Source organism: Kogia breviceps, chromosome 11 (genome assembly GCF_026419965.1).
Source record: "Kogia breviceps isolate mKogBre1 chromosome 11, mKogBre1 haplotype 1, whole genome shotgun sequence".
Taxonomy (NCBI): domain Eukaryota; kingdom Metazoa; phylum Chordata; class Mammalia; order Artiodactyla; family Physeteridae; genus Kogia; species Kogia breviceps.
The window spans coordinates 97,180,031-97,200,087 of NC_081320.1; the positions used below are offsets into that span (position 1 = coordinate 97,180,031).

General features: G+C 46.9%; 1 protein-coding gene across 4 annotated transcripts in view; it reads right to left on the bottom strand.

The window, feature by feature from the left end:
- The window catches only part of ASAP2 (ArfGAP with SH3 domain, ankyrin repeat and PH domain 2), a 158,611-nt gene that overhangs the window by 92,552 nt on the left and 46,002 nt on the right, over positions 1-20,057 (bottom strand). For all 4 annotated transcript variants that reach the window (XM_059078370.2, XM_059078369.2, XM_067008171.1 and 1 more), the window contains exon 2: positions 12,162-12,234. In XM_059078370.2, coding sequence (XP_058934353.1) covers positions 12,162-12,234 — 73 coding nt within the window. The remainder of the gene's footprint in view (positions 1-12,161; positions 12,235-20,057) is intronic.

Below are 20,057 nucleotides of genomic sequence, written 5' to 3' on the forward strand. Positions count from 1 at the left end.
GAGTCAACATCTGCTGGATGTGGACCGCCAGCGATTAGAAACTTCACGTCAATCACACGGGCGCCCTTTGTTGGCAAAGCCATCTGATGAGCTACGTTACAGGGTGTGCACGTTGCGCTCAGCCTTTTCCCGTTTTTTTTTTTTTTTTTAAATTTGCGTTACGCAGGCCTCTCACTGCCGTGGCCCCTCCCGTTGCGGAGCACAGGCTCTGGACGCGCAGGCCCAGCGGCCGTGGCTCACGGGCCCAGCCGCTCTGCGGCACGTGGGATCTTCCCGGACCGGGGCACGAACCCGCGTCCCCTGCATCGGCAGGCGGACTCTCAAGCACTGCGCCACCAGGGAAGCCCTCCCCTCTGTTTTTACCTCACTGTACCTGAGGGATACAATTCCCATCACTCACAGCAGACGCCCCCAACCCACCTCCACGGGGAACACAGCAGACCAGGAGAGAAGTGACTCCTATGGCCTCAGGGACAAGTAGCCCCTGGAAAATCAGTGGTCTCAAAGCCCATGTAACAACAGCCATTCACGGAGGGGAGACTTCACCCATTTACAGAGTCTCCTTCATCGTCACCACAACTCCGCAGGATTTTACAGATGAGGAAACACATTCAAACATATTTGCTACATAATGTAGTCAGTGTTTTGCAGTAAGTAAGGCACACAGCCAACTCTGTGATGGTGGCCCATCCACAAACCATGGGGCTTTGGCTACATCAGTGGTTCTTTAAACTTCTCATCATCACAGACAACAATAAAAATGAGAAGAACGCTGTGGATTATCTTTGCAGGAAAAGGTATCCTTACATAATTGCTTGTACAATTTTTGGGATACAAGGACCCTTTAGGCCTGTCCATAGACCCAACACACCAGGTAAAAAGCCCTAGCCTAGATGAGCATAAATCCCCTACCAAAAAATATGATGACCATGTTAATCACATGTAATTAAGTATGATCATACACGATTACGCACGAACCACGTATAATGCAAGTTAATACTCGGGACACGAAGGCACAAATCTCAGCGTTCCTTCGGACGAGCTATCCCTCCAAGAGTAACATGCTGATCTCAGCTGCCCGGATTCCACAAATCAGCCTTCTAAGTTCCAATCATTATCCTTTGCCATCAGAGAAGAGACAACGAGAATCTCAGAGCCTCACCACTGGAAAGCATCTCAAGGTCTCCGAGTCCACGTCCCCACCTCCTCCTGCAGCTTCCCTAGAGACAGACGGCCACCAACCAGCCCTCTGCTGGAACCCTTCCCGCATGCAGCTCACCGCTGGGGCTGCTCCCCCAGCTAACTTCCCCCTCAGATTTGAGTCAAAACCTACTCTCGTGAAACTACCCAGGAGAGAGGAACAGATAACATGTCTCACTTCCTCATGCCAGAGGAAAGCCTTCAGAGGCGCCTTCTCCCACCCTCCCCAAGCAAAGACATCCTAGGTTCTTCCAACACCCCTCCTCCCACAAGGTTTCCAGCTCTAACATGAGCTTCCTCCTAAAATATTGCTCTTACAACACAATAGTGGGACAACTAACTACCTTTTTTAGCAGCACTACATACTTCCCTAAGGTCACCTGTGCTCACCTTTGGCTCGCCTGTCATGTGCTGGCTCCCACTGAACCTGTGACCAAGCAAAACCACCTGGAGGTTTTTCATCAGCCATATGACATCTAAGACGCCGCTGTGGCGTTACTGCTCGGCGTTTCTCCCCTGTGCACCCTCGCTCACACCCAGGCAGTGTGGTGCCGTGGTCACAAGCAGAGCCTGGGAAGCACATCTGGTTCTGAATCTCAGCTCCTCTAACTGCCAGCTGGACAGCCGTGGGTCAATTACTCCTCTGTGCCTCACTGACCTCATCTGTAAATGGAGTTACTGATAGTACCTAACTCACAGAGCTGGTGTGAGGATTAAACTTATGTATTTATTTATTAGCACAGTGCTTGGCCTCCAATCAACACTTTATATGAGTGTCAGATTTTTATTATGGTTATGTTTCCACTCTTAAATTTATGAAAGGGCTTCCCTGGTGGCACAGTGGTTGAGAATCTGCCTGCTGATGCAGGAGACGCGGGTTCGTGCCCCGGTCCGGGAAGATCCCACATGCCGCGGAGCAACTGGGCCCGTGAGCCATGGCCGCTGCGCCTGCGCGTCCGGAGCCTGTGCTCCGCAACGGGAGAGGCCAGAACAGTGAGAGGCCCGCATACCGCAAAAAAAAAAAAAAGAAAAAAAAAAAAAAATTATGAAAGTACATCAAGACAGATGTACTTTCTTTGCTTTAATCATCATTTGTTACAATCTATTCTTTTTTTTAATCACAGACACGGTACACACATCCTTTGTATCCTCGGTTTTATTGTCTGAAGACTTCATAAGCATTTTTCTTCACGTTGCTACATAACCCTAATTCCATCAAGTAGCCGTATTCTAATTTAGTTACAGGAGGCTATCTGTTTTTCACCGTGATAAGCGATGGAACAACACAGTGAGCATCGCCAATGCAGATTTTACTTTTCTTGACGCGCACGGCCAAACTGCTGTCTGAAAACTCCGTGCACCAGCTTTCAGGGCCACAGCAAAGTAGCAGAATGCCAGTTTCACTTTATGCTTGACAAACACTGAGGGTTATAATTTAGTTATTTTCTTATGTAACAGGTGGGAAATCATGGCAGATATAGTACCTTCTTAACACACAATGAAATTTCACTTCCCAAACAATTACATATATTTCTTCTGAACTGCTCTATCCTAATTATGATATGGTAATAGAAACAATTCTGTGTTAATTTAATAGCCATATTCTAATTAGCATTGCAAACAACAGGGAGAAAAACACACAAAAATTCTCATTTTCTTTTGTAGGTAGAAGATGGTAAGGGTTTGAGGGAAAATTCGCATTTCTTTCTTTGTATTTTTCATTTCTAGGATGTGCCAATTTCTCTAAAAAAGGGTAGAGAAGGGATATTCCACTCTAGGTAAGAATAGCTCCACCAAGTCTTTAAGACACAGTAATTCTAGAGAAGTGAAAATTGAAGTCTTTTCTTGCTTCCTTCTTGATAAAGATGAATTTTTCCACCCACTGATATGTCAAATAGCTGAAAAATGTTAGCATCAAATTCCGGGGGGGGGGGCGGGAAACACCTATGAGCTGAGACAGAGATTGGGAAAGTTTAGACTAAGAACAGTATTAGAATAAATATGAACTGGGTTTTTTTTTTTTTTTAAAAAAAGAGGTCAGATAGCAGTCTATTGTAAGTGGGAAAAATTACTGTAGAAACAATTTCTCAACAAATCATCATCATAACTGCTTTTGCAAAGCTGTACACAAGACGTTCTAGAACATACATCTAGCTGTGTTGTTATCCTTTTGAATACTGGGAGCAAACATAGTATACTTGCTATTGTGTAAGAAAAGTACTGTTTTGCATATATTGGGAACATACTGATAACCTTCTGGCTCAGTCCAATGTTTAAAGTCGGGGCGGGGAGGGGCAGGGGTGTCCAAGGTGGTATTTTCAAGACCAGCAGCTTCAGCATCACCTGGGAACTTATTCAACTAGCAAATACTCAGGCTCCATCCTGGACCTACTGAGCTGGAAACTCTGAGGGTAGAGACCAGCAATCGTGTTTTAACAAGATCTCCAAGGGACTCTGGGGCTCTCTCAAGTTTCAGAACCGCAACTCTAAAACAGGGGATGGCAAACTTTTCCTAAAAGCAAGAGAGAGATATTAAAGGCTTCTGTAGGCGCCAAGAGGCAACACTGAGGTTATTGGGTATATATGTGCTAAGATGCTAAAAGCCATGCTTAGCTCACAGGCTGTAAATAACACAGCTGGCTGCTCCAAGGCATTTCAACCACTCCCCCGCCCCTTCTACACACACAAATCTGTATAAATCCTGTTTACCCCTAAAATTTTAAGTCGATCTCTCCTACACTAAGAGGAGAGTATAAGAACTTACAGCAGAGACGTAATAACATACAAATGAATGTTACTGACGCGTACTGTGTGTCTGCCGGCCTCTGTGCTGACCACTGCAGGGCCACACAGGAGGTACATTTGCAGCTGTCACGCTGTTCATGTATCCAGAATCACATCTGTCGCTTTTTCATGTTATCTCAGTTACTCGTCACTAACAAGCCTATGAAATATTAATATTCTCCTTTTACATATGAGGAAACTGAGGCTCAGAAAGATAAACAACTTTCCCAGTGTCACAGACTTCCTGAGCGGTACCACCAGCTTTGACTCCGGGGCTCCTGGATCTTAACACCCATGTGCTCTTTATCCTAAACCACACCGCCTTTCAGAACGGGTCACGGACCTCAGGGCTTGTCATCTAACTGGGGGGCAAAGATCAACAGACATAAAACTATTTATAAAGAGCAAGATTTAAAGAGAGAACAGAGTCTGCATATTAGATACTCTTTCAGTTTCGGCTGAAAGAAAAATCAAAACTGATTCAACCTCAAAACTCACAATTCAGAGGGGAACTGTGTTCAGCAGAATACTGTCCCCTCCCCGACAAAGATGTCCACTCCTAATCCCTGGAGGCAGGGATATTATGCCATCTGAGGTTGCAGATGGAATTCAAGCTGTTAATCAGCTCAAGTGGAGATGGAAGATTATCCTGGATCATCGGGTGGGTCCAATGTACTCACAGGTCCTTAGATGTGGAGGAGGGAAGCAGAAGAGTCGGTGTCTACTAGGGGCTGAACTGTGTCACTCCCCTCCACCCCCCAACCAAATTCATACGTTGAAGCCTTAACCCCCAGTATGATGGTATCTGGGGGTGGGCCTTTGGGAGATAATAAAGTTTAGATGTGCTGAAGAGGGTAGGGCCCTCGAGACAGGATTAGTGTCCAGAGCTCGCTCACTCTAGCATGCCTATGCTCTCTGTCTCTGTCTCTCTCGTTCTCCACCACATGGGGACACAGTGAGAAGGCCAGGGAGACGGCCTTCACCAGAACAAGAGCGTGCCGGCACCCTGATCTCGGACTTGCAGCCTCCAACACTGAGACAGATGTCGTGGTTTAAGCCCTCCAGGCTGTGGTATTGTTATGGCAGCCGGAGCAGACTAAGACCGCGTCAGAGTGACGGAGCGTGAGAAAGACTCCACCAGCCACTGCCGGCTTTGAAGATGGAAGGAGGCCCCTATCCGAGGAACTCAGGGGCCTCTAGAAGCTGGAGGGGGCAGGGAAACCTCCGTGCTTCCAGGAAGGAAGCCAGCCAACACCTTGACTTCAGCCCAGTGAGGCCAGTTTGGACTTCTGACCTCCAGAGCTGTAGGTGAATCGGTGTCATCTGAAGGCACTCCGTTTGTGGTAATCTGTTACAGCAGTCACAGAAAACTCATAATACCGAGAGTTAAAGGAGGCTGATACCGCGTCAAGTCTCAGCTTGATGGAGATAGCCGGGCAGGCCTTCAACAGGCGCCTGGGACGGGAGTGCGCGCGTACAGACCAGGGGCAGGGCCAGATGGGAGACTGTGTGAGAGACACACGTACGGCTGTGACACGCTCGTGCAGCAGGGAGCCACCGGTCAGCCTGGAGCAGAGAGAGACCGCGGAGAGCTGGGAACCACTTAGAGGTCAGCCGGGGCCAGCCCATGACCAATCAGGACGCTCGGCAGAAAAGTCCTGCTGGCACATAAATTCAGGAACTTGAGACACAGGAAGAAGCACACGGCAGAGCGAGGCACAAATACTAAGTTATCTTCCCTGTTCTCTTAATCATGCGTAAAACGAGCGTTCTTCCTACGCAAGCCGTCGCCTAAGGATGTTGAACACTCTAACGATGGAGCCACCACGGGGACTCCTGGAACTGACGGCAGTCAGAGCCGGAAGGATGGCGGTTACAGCGCTCCTAACCGACGTGGTCGCCAGCAGCTCAATCCCTTACCGAGTACGCCTGGCTCATTTCCAACATCTAGTTCTAAAAAAGGTTAATCTATCCTTAAATTCCCCCACTAAATATACTCAAAAGAATGTGCTACTAAAAGCAGTTCTAGAGAAGAGATCCAGAATGCTGTAAAACGATGTCAGCGACTCGCAGTAGAAGGCACAGGGTTTCCTCAGGTGACTGTTGTGAAGGAGACAACACTTGCTCTGAAATAAAGACTTCAGGATCAGGATTCTGGCTTAAAAAAAAAAATTCAGATTCACAGCCTTATAAGAACTCAAACTTGGCATGATATAAAGATGGGTAAAAGAGGGCCCCCGCAAGGTCAGGCTGACGGTCAGCCTGCTGTGTGCGGTTCCTCAGAAAGGACACAGGCTGGTGTCCAAAATGCCATGTTAAAATTCCAGAGCAAATGTCTCAACTTCCCGAAGCCTCAGTTTCCTCCGATCAAGCAGCAAAATGCCATTTCAAGCAGACAGAAAAGCATGTGCAGAGGGAAAAGGACGCGAAACGTGGCACGCTGGGGCAAAAGGCAAGTCGTATCAAAGAAGGGCGCAGAGAGCTGGGAGGGACTCCGCACAGGTAGCCGGGGTCCAGGTGATGCGAGGAGCTAGGACCAAATCTGGTCTTCTGCCGTGTTTACTAACCCGAGGCTTGTGGTGGGAGCGGTTAAGGGATGCGGTAGTAGTTTCACAGGCAAAGTCATTTGGAAAAGGTTAAGACCAATTTGCCCTCACAATTCGCTTTAGCATATTAAAGTCTTTGGCTAGTCCTGCAGGAAGAAAAACCTGTTACCCGAGCTTTAGTCCAATTTCCCTAAAATTCCGGAGGCCACAGAGGCCTTCCCCATCTCCCCCAGGCTCTGGAACGTCATGAGCCTCAATGTGGACAAGAAACACGGCAGAGTGGTGAGCTGAGAAGCAACACCACTGAGATGTGTTTTAGAAACTGACTCTGGGGCAGGTAAAGAAATGAGGTTTATGGCACACGCTCAGCAATATAGGTCAGAAATGCAGATTAGCCACGAGTGGTGTTAAATTCGCAAAGGCCAGCTTCCTGACACCAAAGTGTTTACACCTTCCCCTTCTAATGTTGGTTTGCTGAAAACTCCCCCTTCCGGGTGCCCGGGCAGCCTCAGGGGCCACTCAAGTCCTTCCTCAAGGCTGGCGGCGGCCACACAGCCAGCGCTTGCACGTGACTTCATCCTATTTCTCAGGGGCCACTCAAGTCCTTCCTCAAGGCTGGCGGCGGCCACACAGCCACAGCGCTTGCATGCGACTTCATCCTATTTCTCAGGGGCCACTCAAGTCTTTCCTCAAGGCTGGCGGCAGCCACACAGCCACAGCGTTTACACGTGACTTCATCCTATTTCTGCTCAGAACCACTTCTCAGAATAGGGTTTTAAGATCACTTTTGAACCTGTTCAGAATATGAAATATCCCTTTTATACAAGCATTATATTATAAACTCAAAAAGGCCAAGTGAACACAATTAAGTAAAAATCTCTTAAGATCCTTTTGGAAATCTGCTGTTTGTCAACAAAACTGAGCATCCATCTCTTGGTTTCTTGACGTCTTGAGGACAGCCCGTCAGCGCCAGCACAGTGGGGGCCTCGCAGCAGGGCGGCCGCCGACCTCAGTCCTACCCGGCCGGAAGCTGAGCTCCAGAAGCATCCAGAGAACACTGGGAACCCTCTGCCCTCAGGTTCCCCTGTGTAAACCGAGAACAAGTCTTTACAACGATTTGCTGTAAAGATGAGCATAAGGCACAGAGAGCCCAAGGTACGCAGGACGTGTTCAAAGACAGGAAACAATCATTACTCTTCTTGTCCACCTCCCGCTTTATCCAGAAAAAGAGCTTCTCCCGGGCGTGACCGCCTTTTCGGATACTGCAACACCCGTTTCAGCAAATCTCAGTGCTGTATTAAGCGGAGGGAGTTTTATACTCTTGTCTTTGATATTTACTTTTAAATAGAAAAAAAATTAATAAAAATTTCCCTACACATTTACTTCCAGTTAGGTGTTAGCCACTGAAAACTGACTCTATTTCCTTCTTTCATAAAATCAGTGGTTGTCAGGTAATCAGTTAATATCTATGTACTGGCGAGCTAAGCATGGTGGTGGTTTTTGTTTTCGTTTTGTCACTTGTTTTTAAAAAACTGTAGAGGATAAACCACAAGGTCCTACTGTAGAGCACAGGGAACTATATTCAATATCCTGTGATAAACCATAATGGAAAAGAATATGAAAAAGAATGTATATATATATATATATATATATATATATAACTGAATCACTTTGCTGTACAGCAGAATTTAACACAACATTGTAAATCAACTATACTTCAATAAAATAAAAATTTTAAAAAAACTGTAGAGGACTTTGAAGAACAACTAGATGGGGGTTTCTCAACCTTGGCATTACTGACATTTGGGGCCAGATAATTCTTTGTTGGGGGCTGTCCTGTTCATCACAAGACCTCCAGCAGCATCCCTGGCCTCTAGCGCGCGCACACACACACATACATACACACACATACACACTCTTCAGCTGTTAATAACCAAACTGGGACAAATCACCCTGGCTGAGAAGCACTGATCCCCATTCTAACCTAAATGACTGTTTTTCAGACAAGGAAACCAGGGCTAAGAGACGCTAAGTAGGAAATACGTTAATATAAATGTTTCAGACATTACATGAAATTTCTAAAAATCTTGTATGTTCTGGTATAATGTTGTAAGTCATAATTCTAGTTATTACTTTAAAATGTATATCTCCGAAATAACTAAATTTCCTTGTCAATTGCATTATTATGAACTTTTATCAAATCTTTAACCGTGGTCATTTTTAAGTCTTTTTTGTCATTTACAGACAGTTCTGGGTGTACTCTGATGCTTTTGCAAAAATGTTCCTATAAAAGGGTTTCATCTTCAAGGAATTCATGGAAAGGACTCTGACAAGTACAGGTTTCTGGTAACTGACTGCACTGCTGAACTGCATGAATAAGCATTTTCAGAACTCTAATAGAAAACTGATGAATTCATAAAAGTGCTAACAAAAGATCAAGATGAAAAAAAATTAATTACATGGGACTGAGTGAACGGATGAGGATGATTATAATTTTTGTGACTTTCTCTTTGAATAATAATAATTTAAAAAATCCCACAAGGACCCAGAGGCAAAAAATATACAAATCAATTTTCACTGCAAAGTAAAAGAGCTGTTACGGTGGAGGATGACTGGACTGAATGTCAATATTATGACGTAGTGTGAGCGTGTTTCGTGTTTGGTAATTGCAGTCGTTGTTGCTTTTGTTGTGGTCATCTATTTACAATGCTTGGTGTCAGTTTATTTATCTCTTGTAAAAATAAAATACAGTGTGTGTGTGTGGGAAAAAAAGGAATAGTTTTGGAGATTTTTGAAATCTATATGTATTTCTATATCCATATCTATTCAAACACACAGTGTGTATCCTTTTGCTCAGTATTTTATCTGTGACATTCATCTGTGTGGCTGCATATACTTATAGTTAATTCATTTTCATTCTATACAGTATTCCATTGCACAAGTATGACATTTTTTAATCAATTTTTTTAAAAAAAGTAACTTCTAAGTAACTTCTTAGAAGTTACTTAGAAGTTACTTTAGTTACGCTAAGTTACGCTGCTTTAGTTACGCTAAGTAACTTCTTCCAGGGTATGACAGCCAGCACCACAGACTCCAGGTCCAGAAGGCTTTCACACTTAGTCGGGAACTAGCTCAGTCAAGAACAAATTAAGTCCCTTCTCTTCTTTGTCTTCCCAAACTTATTTCACATTCATTTGGTACCTGTCATAAACAAATGAATACCTGACTAGTCATATTAACATCAATGTAATTGCCATACATAAAATATGCAAAATAAAGGGAGGAAAATATCTATACAGTCAAAACTCTGAAACAATCATTTTTTAGCATATTTTCTCCAAATATTTTTTCCTACAGATGTGCTTTTCTCCCCATCTGGGGTAAATCTTTAATTTTCTCTTTATACCTGATGTCAAGACAGTAGGACATGTCTTGAGATATGCACACATACCCACCCATACATAAATATACATACACATGGACATGGTACACACACACACACACACACATATATAAAATTTGTTTTGCTTAGAATTCAGTGGACTCTCTAAATCTGAGATCTGAAATCTTTCTTTAGTTCCAGGGATTTTTTCAGCTACCATTGAAAAAAAAACAATTCCCCCCTTTCCACTCTCTTGTCCCTCTTCTGGAACTCCTTTTAGGTGGGTGCTAATACTGACCCCTCTAAATCGGTTCTCACTGGCTCTTAATTTTTATTTTACACTGTCCACCCATTTAACTCCTTGAGTTCAGGCAACATGGGGCCTCACTAATTCCTTCTTTCTATGTGTGTAGCCTGCCATTTAGCAAATTTTAGTTTTCAGTCTTGCTCTGATTACCTTATCAAATCTGTTTCCTCAAGTATGAGTTCTTCAGTTTCTTGATTTGGGGGTTCTTCAAATGTTAGGCTATTCTTGATACTATCTCTGAGTGAGTGAGATTTTCATTTTGATGAGGTCTATCCATTTTTTTCTTCTATGTTTATTGTTTTCTTTGTCCTACCCAAGAAACCTTTGCCTACTCCAGGTTGCAAAGATATTCTCCTAATTGTTCTTCAAGAAGTTTCACAGGTTTAGCTTTTACGTTTAAATCTGTGATCCATTTCAAATTAATTTTTGTGTAAGGGATGAGAGAGGGTCGTGACTCATTTGTTCTCACATAGATATCCAGCTGTTCCAGCAGCATTTGTTAAATTTTAGAATCAGCTTGTCAGTGCCCCTGCTGACATTTTGATTAGGATTGTGGTGAATCTTGACATCAATCTGGGGAGAAATGACCTCTTATCAATATTGTCTTCCAACCCACATATACCATATACCTCTCCGTTCATTCAGGTCTTCTTTAGTTTCTGTCAGCAGTAGTTTTGTATGTTTTCAATGTCGGGTTCTTGCACATCTTTTGCCAAATCTGTTCATAAATATACTTGGCAGTTCTTGATTGTAATATCATCTTTGTAGCTGAAATCTCCTACTAGACCCTTCATTATCTTGCTTTGCACAGCCCTCCCTGGAGGGGAGGCAAAGCAGCTACTGGAGTTGTGCTCACACTACAGGTGACTCTTGAACAAGGCAGGGATTAATCAGGGTATAATTCATAGTCAGCCCTCTACATCCGCGGTTCCTCCACATCCGCAGGTTCAACCAGCCATGGACCACGTTAGTATTTGCTACTGAAAACTATCCACGTGTAGGTGGACTCGTGCAACTCAAACCAGCCTTGCTCAGGGTGAGCTGCATTTTAGTGGGGGGCGGGGGCGTTGGGCGGGACACGCCCCTCCAGAAGGTCTCACTCACATCCCTGCAGACGTCACAGCCACCTGAGGCGTTCTGCTCCAACTGCTACTTCCGCTGAAGGGAGACCCCACGAGGGTGAAGGGGACAATGTACAGCGATCAAGCACCTGGGCCCCTCCTCTTCCCAGGCCACCATCCACAGGCAGCGCCTGGTGTACCCGCCACCCTCAGCAGTGCTGTGTCTCCCACCAGGCAGCCTTCCATCTGCAAGCCCTGCTCCAACCTCTCCAAGATTCCTCACCACCGCTAGTGCCCTAAGGCTGCCACTGCCTTATTTCTGAGTGAAACTTTATAGTCACTTAATGACTTCTAAAAACTATTTTCTATCATTAGTAACGTTTTGTGCAGGGAGCAGACCGGCCACACACGTGCAGCCCGTCATCTTTGGGTCAGAAGTTGCAGTGTCTTTTGTTTTTAACCTGTTTATATAAGTCTAGATCAAATATTACTTTGAGTAGTTGATCGTGTTTTTATACTTACTAATTTTCCTCCCAGACAAGAAAGGCAAGAATTGGATAAGAGAGAAATGGAAAGGGCATCTGGCATAATTAACCGCACAAGCCAAATAACAGAGACAGAAGTGAGTCCACCGTTCTTAGCCAGCCTGACAAAGCTAGCTGGTCCGTGCAGGGCCATCAGGCGAGACTCAGCTGCACTTCAGAGAACCGGAAGCACCCATGCTTCTAAAAGTTACACATCCCGACTCACCTCTCTAACTTGTATGCCCAGGAAGAGGAGTCTGGGTGATGATCCATTAACGGCTGATTAACACTACGATATCAGGACTGCAAACACTAAATTCTCCACAAAGAAACCCCCAGGAAAGGATGCATACTTACCCAGCCCAGAGATGTTTATTGCTTTCACGGATTTCTTCATTTTGTAAAGAACCATCCGGTCCACGTCCAAAGCCTAAAATACAGAGAATGTATTCATTAAAGCATGTTTGAGCTCAGGTCACAGCTTCAGAGAGCAGCCACGGGAGCGCCACGGGGAGGCCCCCCTGGGGATGCCTCCGTGGGACCGGTGCTCAGTGCGGTGGGAGTGAAGATGGAGCAGGTGGTCCCTGAAAGCCACCACCCTGTCACGTGCCTCCTCCACCTGAAGCTCCCGAGCCGCCTCTGCCCTCACTGCCTGCCGGACACCCGCCTTCTGCGGTGAAGCGAGCTAACCTGGACCACCTCCGCTTCCACCAACCCTCGCTTCTCCCTGTGAACCAGTGAGCCCTGGGGGTGTGCCAGCCTGCCGGGGCCCGTCCCCCGCGTAATCACACAGACACACTTCCTAATGTTCTCCTCTGAAGGCACACACCTGTTCGCCACTGAATCCTCAGCTCCCAGCAGAGAACCTGGCAGAGAACAGGACTCAGAACACAGCTCAGAAAATGACCATGAGACCAGCACGGCAGGACCCCAATCCACATAACGGTTGTCCCTGCTGAGCCCAGAAACAAGGGGCAGCCACCGAAAGCTTCTTACTCTTAGCAGTGGGGAGGTGAAGGTCACGCAGGCCCCAGTGAGAACAACGGGGCAGGCAGGAAGTGGATTCAGGGAAAGGCTACCCAAAGGTGAGGGCCCGGCCAGGACCCACAGACGGAAGCTCGACGCGGGGCAGCAGACGTGCTGGAAAAGCCAGGGAGCGGCCTTCGAGATCGGCTGGGCCACTCTCAGCCCGGTTTTAGTACTCCAGCCGCCGGCCCTCCCACAGGTGAGGGTAATCTCCTGTCGCGGGGGGTCTGGCTCAGGTGTGCTGAGAGAAGTGGGAACTGGGGGTAGTCAGATGCCTCAGTGTGGAAAGCCGAAGGCAGAGGAGATGCCCTTGATCACACAGCTGAACTCTGACGAATTCCCTCCCGGCTGCGCTGCGGGGCACACCCCTCCCTGAACGTTCACCGCAGGAAGCCTTGTAAAAATGCCACCAGATGGAAACTGTACCCTCGTCGTTAAAGGCAGGCACGGTTTCCTGAACTCAGGAAAGAGGAGATGAACAGTAACTGTTGCTTTTCGAGTCTATCATAAGGAGCTTAGAAGTACAGGTGAGGTGGGCGGTAGAGGTGATTTTTAATTAAAATTACAAGAGGGAAAAGCAATTACCTCGCCACTCAAGACACACCCCTCATTACAGTACATATTTACAGATAATTAAGGTTGAACTTGGTCAGAAGTTAAAATGATTAAGACTGAACACTGGAAAAAGTCTGTCAATTATATATAAAAACAGCATGGGAATTTTAGAGCAAAAATAATAAAACTCGAGATTCTCAAGGAATCTTAAAGTTTCTACCAATCAGGCTGAGACTTCCAACCAGATCATTCACTCACCCACACCCTGCCCTCTCCAAAATCTACCTAAACTTAGGAGAAGGAAAAAAAGCTGCAACTATAAACAGAAAGCTTAGGACAAGGGGAAAAAAAGCTGCAACTACAACCAGAATTTGTGTGGAAAAACTATAAACAAGCAAAAATCTAATAGACAATAGGGCCCTAAGTAGGAACTGCGTAAAAGCCTAAGTCTGGCCAAAAACCTCATTAATTCTCAGGACCTAGACCACAGCTGACCTTTAGTTTACACAGCAGATTTCAGAGAGTAAATTCATCGCATAAACAAGCCGGTACGGATGTGTCACAGATATTTCAGAGGAAAACAAACGACTGCCTTCAACCACTTTAAAAGCATCTCTTCTGACCCCCTAAACTGTTACATGAATAGCCACGGCTCTTAATTCATCCATGGAAGCAGCTCTCCTCCGAGTCCGCGGCTGGTCTGGGATCCTGTGCGGCGTGGGAGAATGCTCTCACACTTTTCCTTTTCAGACCCATGCTGTCCAGGATGGCAGCCACGGGCCACAGAGGAATATGGAGAGTAAAAGTTAGAGTAAAATTAAAATGTAATAAAATTCACTAGCCAGCTCCTCAGTCTGGCTGCCCAAGAGCTCCAGCCACGTCCCATGTACTGTTTCTAAGCACACCCCACTCTATGCTTCTCCTCTGTACCTGCACCCCTCTGTGTGCCATCCCCCAGGGCTACCCCGTAGAGCACTGGTAGCACCTAGGGGGTCCGTTTCCTCTTCCCTCCGTGCGACACGCCTGTCTCCCTTTGGAGGGCTGCCTTAGTCTTTGTTCCCAGGGCCCTACGGGGACCTCCACCTGTCATGGAGGCACCTATGTCCTGATGCTGGCCCATGGGGCCAAAACGGCAGTCTGTCTGAGATGAACCTTGAACATCCAGGGTCCACAAGCCACTTCTGTCCCTCGGCCCGTTTTCATGCAGCCATGCACTAAGGATCTGTACAGATGAATATTTCCAATCCATGTAATGATGGGGTGATGGAGAATACTAACTCTGAACAACCAATTCAGAGAAAAGGTTCGTACATCAACTATACTTCAAATAAACAAATAAATAATGAAAAAAGAGAGGAATGTTATCCCCCCAGAAAGAATTCCACTCTTCTATGGACCTAGAGTCTGTCACACAGAGTGAAGTAAGTCAGAAAGAGAAAAACAAATACTGTATGCTAACACATATATATGGAATCTAAAAAAAGAAAAAAATGGTTCTGAAGAACCTAGGGGCAGGACAGGAATAAAGATGCAGACGTAGAGAATGGACTAGAGGACACAGGGAGGGGGAAGGGTAAGCTGGGACGAAATAAGAGAGTAACATTGACATCTATACACTACCAAATGTAAAATAGAGAGCTAGTGGGAAGCAGCCGCGTAGCACAGGGAGGTCAGCTCAGTGCTTTGCGATCACCTAGAGGGGAGGGAGGGGATATGGGGATATACGTATGCACATGGCTGATTCACTTTGTTTTACAGCAGAAACTAACACAATATTGTAAAGCAATTATACTCCAATAAAGATATTTTTTAAAAATTCCACTCTTCTTAGTAGACCTGCATTACCAAAGAAATTATATTCCATTACTATCATTATTATTATATTTTAATTTTCATTTAAAAATTTTGTGGAAATCTCTTTTCTCTCTTATTATATAAAGATGTACATAATTTTGCCTCAATTTTGCCTCTAGGCCTGAAAATCCTAAATATTTTAGGGCCACAAAGCCTAAAATATTTACTATCTGGCCCTTTGCAGACAAGGTCTGCTGGCCCCTGACCTGAGGATCCACACAAACGTTTCTCCTGCACCGTCAGCCGGCGCTGCTGCTCCTGCCCTGAACTAGAGGCGACACCACAGGGACGGCTTGGTCCCTAGCACCCTAAGGTCACAATTTGAGCCCGCAAGGGTGGGAAGGGCCTGGCTTAGTCTTGGAACCCAGAGATTCTGCCCTGGAGGGGACAAGAGGACAGCAGACCACAGGCCTCCCCATTTGGGCCATGACCCATGCCTGTCCCATCTCCTCTCCCCTCGTTCCTTTCATGAAAGGCCAACTGGAGAAGAAATGACATATCTGAAGGACAGAAAACTAAACAACGAAACAATGCCCAGACCTGTGCCCCAAGGACAGCTTTGCCAAGAAAGAGTCATACAGACATTTAGATGGTGGCTTTGCCTCAGCGCACATTTGACTTGACCTTTGAAGCAGCTGAGAACGTTAATGACAGCGTCAAATATTTCCAGACCACTTTTGGGAAGCACAGAAATGCAATGTGGCCTGTAGGCTCGGTTTAAAGTGAGGGCAATAATGGATCCACCTCCTCCTGGGAATAAAGCAGAGGCCCGGAGAACAGCAGGCGTCATGAAGAATTAAGATCAAATAAATAGCCAAGCGAGATCACAGCTGTGCGAATCGTGTGCGTAAGGACAAACACGGACACACTTTGGGATTACCTAACAACATTGAAGTTACTCATAGCACTGAACGTTTGCACTGGAAGATACCTACAAGGATGTTCATGACACGCTTCCAAGTAGCTGAAAACTAGACAAACCCAAATGCCTGTCAATGGGAAAATAGATGAACTGTTGTGTATTCACGTCGCAGAATGCTACCTAGCAATGGAGATGAACAATCTTTACCCACCCAGAACACAAATGAAACTTCACAAAAATATTAAAGATGCAAGTTGCAAAAGTAAACACGCACTATAATACCATGAAGTTTTTTTTAAAAAATAGACAAAATTATGGGACTTCCCTAGTGGCTCAGTGGTTAAGAATCTGCCTGCCAACGCAGGGGACAAGGGTTCCACGCCTGGTCCGGGAAGATCCCACATGCCGCAGAGCAACTGAGCCCGTGTGTCACAACTACTGAAGCCCACGCACCTAGAGCCCATGCTCCGCAACAGGAGAAGCCACTGCAGTGAGAAGCCCGCGCACCTCAACGAAGGGTAGGCCCCGCTCGCCACAACTGGAGAAAGCCTGCGCGCAGCGACGGAGACCCAACGCGGCCATAAATTAATTAATTAAGTAATTTTTAAAAAATAGACAAAATTAGATTATGTTTAGGGATGTGGATTTTGTTTATGTTTAAGGATGTAGATGTTGCTGAGAAAAAAATGGGAAAGAGCCCCAAATGCCTAACCTAGGAGAAAAACCACACAAACTATAGTGCACTCCTACGACTCAAGTCTAGACAGTTGTTAGTATCACTGATGCCCACTGGGTCACACTACGTGAAAACGTGGAGTGCAGAAAGAACGCAGCCTGTGTACAAATATGCATGTTAACAAAGGAGAGCCCTGAGGTAAGTAAAGTTGAAGAACCAAGTACGCACAGGCACCCCACGGACCCTCTCCCTGGAGAGGTCTCCTTTGTTAACATGGATATTTGTACACAGGCTGCGTTCTTTCTGCACTCCACGTTTTCACGTAGTGTGACCCAGTGGGCATCAGTGATACTAACAACTGTCTAGACTTGAGTCGTAGGAGTGCACTATAGCTTGTGTGGTTATTCTCCTAGGTTAGGCATTTGGGGCTCTTTCCCAGCACAGCTAGATCACTAATGTAGAGAAACGTAGTAGGAAACAGATGATGTGAATGCCAGCTTTATAAAAATGCTTCACGTCCTGATTTTTATTGGGGGGGAAAGCTACTGGGAGATCTGGCGGAGCTGAAAAGGGAAAGGCAAATTTTGGCCAAACAGCTACAACCCACCAGAAGCAAAGAAAGGCACCCCCAGTCTCCCTGGCCCTGGTGCCCTGTTCCCGGGGAGACAAGGAGCGGGGGGGGGGGGGGGGGCCTGGGTCCCCCGAGCCTCCCATAGTGCTCTGCTCCCTGGGCCGACAAGAGAGCTCGGATGCAAGCAGGAAACGGGCGATCTCAGGAGACTAATCACAAACAGAATGGACCTTATCCCAGAAGGTGCTCACACACCCCCTGGCAGGAAGTGGGCGGGAGGCGGTGCGGGCGCTGCACCAGATCCGGCACCGCAGGCCTGGTGATGCAGAACGGGCTGGGAAGGCGACCTTCAGCTGAGAGCGAGGCCAGCCTTCCACATCTGTCCCAGTCCCAGAGGACAACGTAATCACAGGCCAGGCTGATTTCCCCAGGAAACGAGGATCAAGCCACGTGAACTCCACTTTGGTAACATAAACAGGGGAGAGAAGGCTGGAGATGGCCGCTTTCTTTCCAAGACCCACACGCAGACGAGGAGAGCTCAGTGCTGTCCTATTGGAGAACAGGGCAGATGTTAGAAATCACTGGCTTTGGAACTGGACAGATGTGGTTCTCAGCCAGGTTCCACTTACTAGCAGCACAGTCTCAGGAAATGACTTCACCTCCCTGACTCAGTTTCTTCATCTATAAATTGGGAATAATAATATCTGCCTCCTAGGATAAGGCCACCAACATATACAGGATCTGGCATATTGTAGGCACTCAACAATCAGCAGCTGTTGTCAGTGTCTTCCGGTTTTCAGAGGGTCTAAAGCTATACCACACTTATGACCAAGTAAGGTAGCTGCTCAGAAACACCATCACCCCAGTACTGTCCCAATCAGTAGGATAAATATTTTAAGGTCTGATAACGGTTATGATAGCAAGCGGAAATAACTCAGAAAAAAAACACTTTTGTAGCTCTTGCCAGCCTTTCACTTCAACATGCATCCGTTTATTTCCATCACTTTAAATTCTCCAAAACTTTTCCTGGTGCGTTTCTGACTCTCTGAATGGGTATCACGACAAAGGCAGGGCCACATGACTAGTGGTAGCAGAGGGTGCCCTGGGCCATATCAGCCTTAACATTTAGTGAGAGGAGTGTGGAATCCCAGGTCTGAAGTGCAAGGGGGTGGTGGGCACCTGGTATCAGTATGTCCCCGCCCCGCACAGACCCCCAGGCATCAGGAACCCCACTCGCAAAGCAAGGCCTCCAGGCGGGCTTGCCGCTCTCAGAACCTGCAGGGGCCACACCAAGCTCTGCCCACCCACTGCTCACAAAGGGCCGCACTGTGAAGGTGACCGTAGGGTAGGGTTGGACAATGCCTGAAGCTCTACAGGTGTGTCCAGGGAATGAACAGCCAGAGTGTTACTCAGATAAGGGCATCAGCATTTGAGAGAAACACCTTTTAGTTCCAAAGACATCAGGAGATGGGAGTCTAAAAAGGCATCTGCAGTCCCAAGTATCATACATCAATTTAAATTCCACAAAGCACTTTAACATACGTTATCTTGGGCAACATTTACAACACCCTGTGAAATCATCAGTTCCCCTAATTTAAAGTAGAAGAGGGCTTCCCTGGTGGCGCAGTGGTTGAGAGTCCGCCTGCCGATGCAGGGGACACGGGTTCGTGCCCCGGTCCGGGAGGATCCCACATGCCGCAGAGCGGCTGGGCCCATGAGCCCGTGAGCCCGTGGGCCTTGGCCGCTGAGCCTGCGCGTCCGGAGCCTGTGTTCCGCAACGGGAGAGGCCACAGCAGTGACAGGCCCGCGTACCGCAAAAATAATAATAATAAATAAATAAATAAAGTAGAAGAAACTGATTCAGAGTTTAAGTGACTTGCCCAAGGTCATTTATTTGGCCTTGAACTAAAGAAAGGCTAGAAGAGCTCCCACAAGCTAAGGCGCAAGCTTCCCGAACTGTGCCCCCCACCCCGTTTGCTAACAGCCTGGCTTCCAGAGGTCGGAGGGGCGCCAGGGAGCTCAGTGGGCTTCTGCAGCCGCCTTCCCTAACGTTCGGGAAAATCATCCCCCTTACACCGGACTCCCTGTGCTTCCTTTAAGCCCCTCTCCACTAAGCTCATCCAGGCAGAGGAGCACACCTGCCCAGACTACCTGTGTAACCAGCCTGGGGCTTCAGAATCTTCCCGAGGGCCTAGGGCGTGGGTAATGCATGAAGGTAGGTGGCGGATTTGCCACCGTTGGCATTCGCCTGCCTCGCCTGCCGGTTACACGATCTACTCCTGGGCTTTTCAAGAGGCAGATTAGATAAGACGATGACTGGCCTGCCATGTGTTGATCTTCCACTTCTTGGTTCCTGCTTCCCAGCCCAAAGACCTGGCGCCCTGCCCTGTGATGGAGGGGAAAGTAGGGAGGAGGGAAACCCAGAACAAGGAAGGGAGACCAGAGGAAAAAGGAACCAGCAGGCTTGCTGAGGCCCCAAAGCTGCCTGCCACACACAAAGCCACCCTTTAAACACAGCAGAGGGAGGTTTCTGAAAGAAGCAGGCGAAAATGCAAATAAGGCCAACGTGTTACCTGGATCCCCCGGTGCCCCTCCTGCTTTACACCCAGAGTCTCGGCGCCTGTCCTCCATCCACACGCCCCGCCGATTCCCAAGGCTGCACGTCTAGGAACTAACCTTTTCCTTTTCTGCAATTCAAGTAGTGCAGTA